This window comes from Silurus meridionalis, chromosome 9, assembly GCF_014805685.1.
Source record: "Silurus meridionalis isolate SWU-2019-XX chromosome 9, ASM1480568v1, whole genome shotgun sequence".
NCBI classification, from domain to species: Eukaryota; Metazoa; Chordata; class Actinopteri; order Siluriformes; family Siluridae; genus Silurus; species Silurus meridionalis.
Window position 1 is genome coordinate 14,505,496 of NC_060892.1, and position 10,994 is coordinate 14,516,489.

At 36.5% G+C, this 10,994-nt stretch overlaps 1 protein-coding gene across 1 annotated transcript in view; it reads right to left on the minus strand.

Annotated features, from left to right (window-relative positions):
* Positions 1-722: 722 nt before the first annotated feature.
* The window catches only part of LOC124391275 (CSC1-like protein 2), a 55,162-nt gene continuing 44,890 nt past the window's right edge, over positions 723-10,994 (minus strand). The window contains 10 exon segments of the mRNA XM_046857747.1: positions 723-1,666; positions 2,334-2,411; positions 2,574-2,689; positions 2,768-2,935; positions 5,244-5,299; positions 5,301-5,347; positions 5,677-5,839; positions 6,821-6,886; positions 7,290-7,376; positions 9,939-10,045. Coding sequence (XP_046713703.1) covers positions 1,481-1,666; positions 2,334-2,411; positions 2,574-2,689; positions 2,768-2,935; positions 5,244-5,299; positions 5,301-5,347; positions 5,677-5,839; positions 6,821-6,886; positions 7,290-7,376; positions 9,939-10,045 — 1,074 coding nt within the window. The 3' untranslated portion in view covers positions 723-1,480.

Sequence of the window (10,994 nt, forward strand, 5' to 3'; positions counted from 1 at the left end):
GGTGAATAATAATAAAAACAACACTTTAAGATACCAGTGTAGCCCCCTAGTAAGTTCTTCTTTTACATAGTTTGGCTTCCGTATATGCGAAGCTCTATGATGTAAGATCACAAACAAGTCATTCTAGTTAAAGTTTGAGGAAAAAAATTATATTTATATATATATATATATATATATATATATATATATATATATATATATATATATATATATATATATATATATATATATATATTCACCACATGAATTCTCTTATGTTGAGAAGAAAGAACATTTTGAAACATTAGAAAGTTCAGTATGTAGCTAAATTAGAATTGAAAGTAAACAGTAGAAATAAATATATAAAAAAAAAAAGACAAATTATAAGGTGCTTAATAAACTTGAGAATTTGCTGCCATAACTGGAACTGAGGAACACCAAGCATCCCAGCTAGCTTCAAAGTGTGTTATGAGTGATGTGTGGCTTTATCTCCCAATTTCCTAATTTCAACAGGCTAGGTAGGTCTCCTACTATAAGCAAATCACTGTGGTATAAGCAGAATTCTGTTAGGGATGTGCTGTTCTAGAAAAATTATCAACTTTCAGGAGATAACTGTTGTTAATTTTTCTATAACAGCAAGTATTTTATTCCTTACTTGCTTTGATGGCAACCTTAAAAATATAATATGCCAATTGATGACTTATTGACAAAAGTTTTAGAATGAGGAGGCTGGCACTGTGATCTTGTCTCCAAGCTTTTCTCTATTGCACATGTACTTTGGAATATTACATTAGTTGTCTTAGGAAAAGAAAGAAAAAAAATGAGCAAGCAAGACTGCTGCAAGAGCAACTCATTTCTATAAACTAGCAGTGTGAGGACATTTTTAGTGTTGAGCTTCATGCCCGAGAGATTGCGCCCTTGAGAGTGATGAGTTACTGCGGTAAGAATTCCACAGACCTGGCCTCTTGCCTCTGCTCTGGAGATGAGTGGACATTTTTCATGCGTTTCCCCTCACATTTACCACAGCAGATCCGTGGCTAGTTGCAGATTTTCATTCAGCTGCATTTTCCTTTCTTCTCAGGTAGAGTTTGAATCCAATAAATAAAAAGCAAAAAAAATATCCTATACACTTTTCTTGATAGCGATGTTCACTCACACATACACACAATTTACTGATTTTTGCATGACCAGTTTGTTGCGACACAAATTCCAACTGTGTAAATTGTCTACCTGCATGTAGTCCAAAACAGGAATAATGCATGTCGTGTGAGAATGTATGCTTGTTATGTGCAGTTTGTGCTTGATGTTGTTGCTTGATTTGCAGTGTTTTTGGCAGGAGGAGTTGTGAACTCCTCAGGAACCTACACATTTAGCTCTGATGGACATGAAACACAGCTTGCACAAACATGTGGAAAGCTTAAGCATGGATCTCTGGTCCACCTTTAGTCCCCACCACACGCCATTCATCATGCCTCCACCACTCTCTCCATCAGTGCTGGCGTTAGTGGCGGACCTCATTGGCAATGAGGCTGTCTTCCCCAGACTGAAAGTCGGCCTCATTCAGGCTGTTGCCTCCGTTGATCATCTCCTCGTCCTGCGAGGATCCCTGGCCGTCGTCCTCTCCGCTGCCTCCGCCAGTCTCGTCGCAGTTTGGGTCCTGCAGGACCTGTGCAATGTACATCTGTTGCTGCAGGACAGGAAGTGAAGAAATGTTACTGGATAAATATTATATGCTAGCATTAAAATAGGATTAAAGTTACAATTATATGAAGAAGAAGAAAAAAAAAAAAACTTGGGGACACCGTACCGTGTAATAACCAATAACTACTACCCTATTACTAAATATAGTTTAAATGTTAATTATCAAGTGCATACAGAAAATTGAAACATATTCACTCCCTACAAATGTAGTGAGCATAAAAGCACTTTAACCACTTTGGGTTTCACTTCTGTCCAGGAACCTGAGGCTATTAGAAGCATAGACTCCCACAAAGTGGACAGCTGAAAACCTAGACTGTCCCTTTTTTTTTTAAGGAACCTGATCTGCAGCACAATCACCTACATAATTGATGTCTGACATTTTGAGATTATTCTCACCATGGTTACACAATGATTAAGTCACTATAGCCTTCTTTGCAGCTTAGACCTGTCTATTTATCCGATCTCCCTCATCAAACAGTTTTAGCCTGCAGACCCTTTGCACGCCGAATGTATATTGTTTTTCACACCATTCTGTGAAAACTTTAGAGACTGTTGTGTGTAAAAATCCAGCAAATATATAGACACACACGCACCAATTTGAAACAAATGACCACAGGGGTTAAATAAGCAAGTAAGGAGGGCAGGGGACTTGCCGGAGACTTGTTGGGGGGTGAGGAGCGTGCTGGACGTCCATTCTCCACACCGTCCACCTCGCTGTCCTTGGTGTCAATCTAAAAGAGTAAACAAAAAAGAAAGAGGAAGAGAGAGAGAGAGAGAGAGAGAGAGAGAGAGAGAGAGAGATAGGTATTTGGGATGAGTATGTGCACTCAGTCAACGCTAGCCGCTCTACTCTAGGGCCAGCGAGGGCATACCTTTAGTGGCGTAACTCGTACCTTGTAGTTGTGAGCGCTGAGATACTTGAAGTGGCCGAAGCAGACATGCGACAGACAAACCACAATGGTGATGATCAACACCACAAACGTGAACATGGAGGTCGGCGTCACAAAACCTGTCCAGAGGGAAAGTTTGGGTGACCTGAATACATACAGATGTTCAACAAATACACACACATACATAAACCACTCACCTGTGCGTACAGTGGAGAAGAACAGCAGCCAGAAGAGACAGAGGATTGGTGCAGCCACCACCTGATTGACGGCTCCAGAGTGGATCTTCTTGTCAAGTTTCGAGGGCAGGTAAGCATAGTACATGTTATAGCGATCCACTAAATGCTTCAGCAGCATGTACATCAGGCCTGTGGTTAAAAACACACAAAACCACACACACACACAACAACAAAATATTTACAATTTGAAATATCTTGACATTAACACAGATTTCACATGAAGGCATTCATTCTATTAAATTATAGTTTCATCAGAAGATGTTAATTCATTCTCCAGTGTCTGTGCAGAGTTTGTGCTTTGCAGTAAAAGGACAGAAGGATTCACACCTGAGAGAACCCAAAAGCTGCTTAGAGGTATTTAAATATTGTAGGGTAAACATACACTATATTGCCATTAGTATTGGGTCACCTGGTCATAAGTACGGTATGGGATTTTTGAGCATTGCATTCCACATTTAGTCCTAATTTGCTCTTAATTCCTTCCACTCTTCTGGGAAGATGTTCCACTAGATTTTGGAGTGTGCTTATGGATATTTGTGTTCATCAGCCACAAGGGTATTATAAAAGGCAGGTACTGATGTAGGGTGAGGAGGCCTGGGGTACAGTCAGCATTCCAATTCATCCCAAAGGTGTTCATTAGGGATGAGATCAGAGCTCTATAGCAGGCCACTCAAGATCTTCCTCTCAAAAGCATGTAAACTTGTATCTTCAAGGAGCTCACTTAGTGCACAGGGGCATTGCCATGCTGGAACAGGTTTGGGTTTGAGTGAATGCAAAATTGTATTATAGCGCATCTAAATATGTCCTGTACAATTAAGTGCCTCCAGCTTTGTAGTAAGAGTTTGGAAAAGAACCACATAAACAGGAAAGTCCAGGTGACCCAATACTTTTGGCAATACAGTGTATATATTTCTTTTAATAAAAACTCAAAACATGATTATAATGTTTTATATTTATCATATGATTATAAAATGCAGCTCATACACCACTGGATTAATTTGTTGCCTGTGAGAATAACACAATCAAATTAATTAAAAACTTATTTAAATCTCCTTGCCTTCTACATTAGCGGCATGCTAACTTTTGCACTCTACAGTGCAGCGAAACTTGTGATTAGCAGCCCAGCAGCAGTGTCATGTGGTGGTGTGAGATCTACTTAACACTGCAGTCATCTCTGCTTCAATGAAACGCGGCAACACAACCTGCATCCTGTTTTAATGCAGAGCTAAATCCTCAATAACCCGATGAGTCATACTGCTATCAGGAGGTGTGTGTGAGTGAGTGAGAGAGAGAGAGAGAGAGAGAGAGAGAGAGAGAGAGAGAGAGAGAGAGAGAGAGAGAGAGAGAGTGTTACCCTGTCAACAAGGGGTTGGGGCAGACTTTTTTTTCCTCATCATTTACTGGGTCTTGTGAGGGAACATTCACCACAGACAGGCTATATTTAAACATGCTCACAAGAATCCAGGTGCTAATATTCCATCACACAGCAGCAGCTTTTACCAAATATGCTACAGTATCTCCAGATAGATAGATAGATAGATAGATAGTGTAACAGAGAGGAAAAAAAGAGAGAGAGGGACAAACAGACATAAGGAGAAAGACATTTAGAGCAAGAGAACAAGAAAGACAAACAGTGAGAATCACAGTAAGAGAGAAAGAGAGAGACAGAGACAGAAAAATAAGACATAAGAAAGTGAGAGAGAAAAGTATATTAGACAGGGAATGAGAGACACAGAAAAAGACAGACAGAGCCAGAGAAAAAGGAAAACGACACAACAGATGCTGCAAATTTACAAATACAAAGGTTCACCAGCAGGAGGCGTTCTCCACACATGCAACAGTGTTTAATACAAAAAAAAAAAAAAAAAAAAATTCTAAATCAAATTCAACACACATTCAACACACCTTTATCCCAACAGAGACACAGACGAACACTAAACAGTGGATGGGCCTGTTTAAAGCAGGATGGGCATTATTTGGAAAGAAAGCTCAAATATCAGCTGTGCGGAAGAACTTCAGTGAGTTTTGATTTATTTGGCAGATCTTTGTGATACACACATGCATACATACATACACACACTCAGCCTACCTAATTACAAGGCCTGACCCACCAGTCAACCCCCAGCTGTACCGTTTCATCAGTTAAGTTTTCCCTCATTTTGTTCTCACACAATCATAAACATTTTTCCTCATTCTCTCAGCTAAATAAATCCTCTTCAGTCTCTCTCGTCCTCCTCCCCTTTCAGTACAACATTTTGGCTCTCTTCCCATTCTTTCTCTCTCCCTTCCTGCAAGCTCTCTGCCATTCTATAGATCTTTTCTTTATCTCACTCCTTTTTTTATTTATTTTTTGCACCTTAGTCACTGTAACTTCCTTCTGTCATTCATGCTATTTTTTGTGAATGGACTGCAGTGTTTGTGGGCTGGGCAGACTCACCAAAGGGAACAATGATTGGGCAAGTGATGCTGTACGTCATGACGACGGTGAAGACACATCATCCAAGCATAGGCTGCACCGAACTGAAACTCATAGGCCTGGTGCTGCAAGGTCGTACACACATACACAGACACACAGACACACACACACACACACACACTTTACAATCTTAGGTTTAGACACATTAAATTGTGAATAAATAGCTAGTAACCCCATAGTAAATGAAATAGAAAATGCACTATATACTAATGTAAAAAATAGTCCAAATGTGAGAGAAACAGGGTGCATGCATATATATATATATATATATATATATATATATATATTTTGTTTTTGTTTTGTGTGTGTGTGTGTGTGTGTGTGTGTGTGTGTGTGTGTGTGTGTGTGTGTGTGTGTGTGTGTGTGCGCATATGTGTATTTCTGCATGTTATACCCGTTTGACATTGCGTCTCTCAGCAGCAGATCGAGCCAGGCACAAACGGATCATGTACATAAGAAGACCCGGAATACGAAGAAGATCCATTGCGTTCCCAATAAAGGCAGATGCAATAACATAGTTGACAAAAAACGCCCCGTTATCGGGGAGAAACACACACCTGCAATACAGAACAGGGAAATATTAATATTTACCACATATGAACAGAACTTTTTAATGATCTTCAATATTATCTATTTGAAACTTTTTTTTTTTTATCCTTAAAGCCTAAAAATGAATAGAAGAGTTTTTATACATAGTGCAGTCCACACATTTGGATACCCTTCGGGCAAAATGCAAAATTATAACGCACTTGGGGGTGTGCTGGAACAGGAAAACAAACAACCATGCAGCAGAATTACTGTCACCACTAATTGTTTCTTTTTCTATAGCAGTTTGCAAAACAATGACACTTTTTAAAGGTATATTATTGATAGACAAAACATCCCTTTATATGAATTACATTTACAGTTAGAAAAAAAAAATACAATTTAAATGTATTAATTTATACAGTTATAGCGACTACAAATCTTTTCCTTTAATAGTCTCAGATTTGATGGTACTGAGAAACTCTTCTCTTGAAAGCTAAAGCTACTATTTTACATCTGTCTGTTACAAAGTGATAACACTGGAGACTACAACCATACATTTGATATAAACTGTAAATGTTAACCAAAAATTTCCTTATAGAAAAACTCAGTAATCAATGTTAATAAATTACTTTGTATGATAAAAAAAATGTACATTAATCAGAAAAGCTGTGTCCTGTGATTTGTAGTTATATTATTGTCAAAACTGTTAATTCCAGCTACTCTAAATCATTTTCTATTGATTAACTGAGTAATGTTATTGAGTAACCTTGAGTAACTGTATAGAAAGAGCATGATGTTTCTCTTAGACATTGTTTTTATATAATTTATGCATTGGAATGAAATGTTTCTAACTATTACTATTATAATATTAATTAATTTATATATAAATAAGTTATTAAATGTACTAAAAAATAAGTAGCTAAAAGATTTGAGTATTTCGAGATTCAACTGCAAACGTTCGAATGAGGATCTAATGTAGATATAAAAGTTGTAAAAATCATTTTACTTACTCAAATCGAACAGCAGCAACAGCTAGGAATTGTGTGTCAAACAACCAGCGGAAAAACACGTCCAGACTGTGGACAGTAAGGGCAAGATACATTTTCTGGAATTTTCCACATTGATTTGATTCCAGAATAAAATTATTAACACTTAATAAGTCAAAGTAAAAATTATAAACCAAAATCAGTCAGAAGTTAAGATTGGATTAAAATCTGCACCCTGCAGAACCTCAGAGAAGTCAAAAATTGCCCTTTTTACCAAAATAAATGGGATAGTTCCAGACATATGTTATTAAACTGAGCTCTAATAACTATTTCAATCCATTACTCACTTTATTAAATCTGTTTATTTAGTTACAAACCACATCACTGAAGCACAAATGTGATTTGCATAATCCTTTGCTAATTTCCTGGAGCAGTACAAACTAATTTGCTGATCTCATTGATCATCTTTTAATTCCAGTAAACACTAATTTACCTGCTGAGACCCAGAGATGGCAGCAAAAGGACCATGAAGATGAGAAACGTGTAGCATTTGTGCATGGTCGTCCGGTTTTCTCCTGACCTAAAACACAAGCATAAAAAGAAGTAAAGATTTAAGTATCTTCTGTACAACATTTATCTAAACATACCTGTCAGAGCCTGCTGAATATCTTACAGATGTAAAATTAGAATCTTAAAATCGGGTTAAATTTGAAAACCAGCTACAAATTTAATTGGAAATAGAAAAGTATATAACAATTTGTACCTTATTGTTACAAAGAAATTGTATTATGTTTAAATATCAAATCTTTTTTTCCCCACAAAGAAAATATATTTTGCTAATCAATGTTACTTCAGATAAATTGTATCTTTAGATCAGTCAGTGTTCTTACTTCGTATGGTGTTTCAAAGTAAGTGTAGTAGTCACTTCATATCAATAGCACTTGTTAATTTTAAGTAATGGTACCTAAAATGTACTGTCCTTTTTTTTAGTAATTGTTTTTCCTAAAAAGTTTCTGCTTTTTTTTTATAACAAAGTAATTGTATCTTTTTCAACATACTGCAGTCTTACAATTTTAAGTAAATTTTTTTGCATAGTAATTTGTTATTTACAAGAAAACTTACATTGTTGTATAAGAAAGTACTATTTCTTGGAGGTAACATACTAGTACAATTAGTATTAGTAAAACACAATTAATTGGAAATAATAAAGTACTTTATTATATAACAAAGTAATTGTTTTGTTATTGTTAACTAATTATTTTATTACTTTCTACCTCTTAAGTGTGTATATATGATTTGTACTACAATCCTTGGTACCAAGTTTGACAATTTCACTCGACTACAAAAAGGCTGTACATGTATGTGTGTGTATATATATATATATATATATATATATATATATATATATATACACACACACACACATTATATATATATATATATATATATATATATATATATATATATATATATATATATATATATATATATATATATATATATACACACACACACACACACACACACACACACACACACACACACACACACACACACACACACACACACACACACACACATTATATATATATATATATCAAATTACAATCTTCTTCTTCTTTCAGCTTCTCCCATTAGGGGTCACCACAGCAGATCATCCGTCTCCATACCCCCCCTGTCCTCTACATCTGCCTCTTTTAACACAACTACCTGCATGTGTTCCCTCACCACATCCATAAACCTCCTCCTAGACCTTTCTCTTTCCTCCTACCTGGCGGCTCAATCCTCTGCATTCTTTTACCGATATACCCCATGTCCCTCCTCTGCACATGTCCAAACCATCTCAATCTCGCCTCCCTCACCTTGTCTCCCAAAACGTCCTACATGTGCTGTTCCTCAAATAAACTTGTTTTTAATACTGTCCATTGTTGTCACTCCCAACGAAAACCTCAACATCTTCAGCTCTGCTACCTCCAGTTTCACCTCCTGTCTTTTACTCAATGCCACTGTTTCTTAACTATACAACATCACAGGTCTCACCACAGTCCTATAAACTTTCCCTTTCACTGTTGCAGATACCCTTCTATCACAAATCACTCCTGCCACTCTTCTCCACCCACTCCACCCTGCCTGCATTCTTTTCTTCACTTCTTTAACACACACTCCATTACTTTGCACTGTTGACCCCAGGTACCTGAAGTCCTCTACCTTTTCCACCTCTTCTTCCCGCAACCGCACCACTCCACTGCCCTCCCTCTCATTCACACACATGTACTCTGTCTTACTCCTACTGACTTTCATTCCACTTCATCCTGCTCCCTACTCTCACCACAAATAACAATATCATCTGCAAACATCATAGTCCATAGAGACTCCTGTCTGACCTTGTCCATTAACCTGTCCATCATCACTGCAAACATGAAAGGGCTCAGAGCCGATCCTTGATGCAGTCCAACCTCCACCTTGAACCAGTCTGTCGTTCCTACTGCACACTTCACTGCTGTCACACTGTCCTCATACATGTCCTGCACCACCCTCAGATACTTCTCTGACACACCTGACTTCCTCATACAATACCACAACTCCTCTCTCAGCACCCTGTCATCTAAATCCACAAATACACAATGCAACTCCGTCTGACCTTCTCGATACTTCTCCATCAACACCCATTCAGATTACAATATATAAAAAATAATATTATTAACCTATCTGTAGATATTTTCGATGTCAAGCTAAGAATTTTATTGTTTTATGAATAGAAATCAGTGCTTCTTTCATGCACTTAATACTAATTCTTTTTTTTTTTTTAGAAATTATAGCAAAATCATCTGTGCAAGATGAAATTATGTCTGTAAATAAACATACCTATAATTAGACTTTGGATCATATTAAATGTTTTATAATAAGATAGAACAATAAAAAGTATACATTTATATTAGTATAGGTTTAGCTTTAGATTAAAAAAATATCTTGCATATTTTGTAAATATGATACATAAAAAAGAGGAAATAAAAAAATGTATTAGCCATTATTAGCAAAATTTCAAAAGCAGATATACATAATGGGAAGGCCAATTGTGTGATAATCGTTCACAAACATTATCATCATCCAGCCCTAAAATATAATTTATAGTTATGCATACCGGGTCCAGTGGGCCTCAAAAAAAGCTGAATAGTAGACAATGGTGGGCAGGAGAGCAGAGAAAGCCCACAGCAAAAGAGTAGGGAAAAACTGGGTAATGATGGGATTCTGAAAAAGAAAAAAAAAAAAGAAGAAAATGCACACAAGCGTTAATAGATGAACCCCTGCTCAAGATGAGTCACTGTTTTAATTCCAAGGTATCCGCCTCCGCCGTTCCCGTTCAGCGGCCTTCCTGCCAACCGCTGTCTTATGTAAGGTGAGCTACGAATACAAATATACAGGTGTGTATATATAGAAAAACTATATTTAGTATTATACCCACACTCCTGTCATCATTTCAGCCTCAGCTTTTTCCATACTACCTACATTGTATAGGCTATACAGGAAGGCTAAGCATTGCAGATTCATGCATTTAAAGCTATTAACATTCAATTTCATCAATAAACAAATTAAAGAGCAATCATTTAGACTCTTTGAAAGGCATCCACTTATGTTTCTTTACAATGAAAAGAACATCTAATGATAAAATTGCAGAACAATCCATAGATTTATGACAATTTGACTGCAACATTCACTTCACAGCTGGTGTTCATGCCAAACTTCAGCACTTAAAACTATCCAAACATGCAAGTGGATATCTTGAAAAAGTTATCTAGCATATTCTGATTTAAAATTACAAAACAAACACTGGATATTTGAGGTTATTCAACATTTCAGACATTTGTATTCATTTAGTAGTGGATAGTAAAGAAGTACTGAACTGCATTGATGACAAATGAAGAAAAAAAAAAAATTTTAGAGCTGATATAAATTTTAGATTTTAGAGCTGATATAAATTTTTTCATATACAGTATTTCCCCCGTTTATCGCGGTGGTAACATTCCAAAATGATAAACGGATGTTAACCCAAAAATGCTTTTTTATGTATACAGTACTGTATTAATTTTATAATTAATAATTATATATTTTTTAAATACATTTTATTATTTCAACATAAAAAACAAATTAGTTATGTGGCAAATGAAATTCTGCAATCAAACCGTTGCAAAGCGGGGGA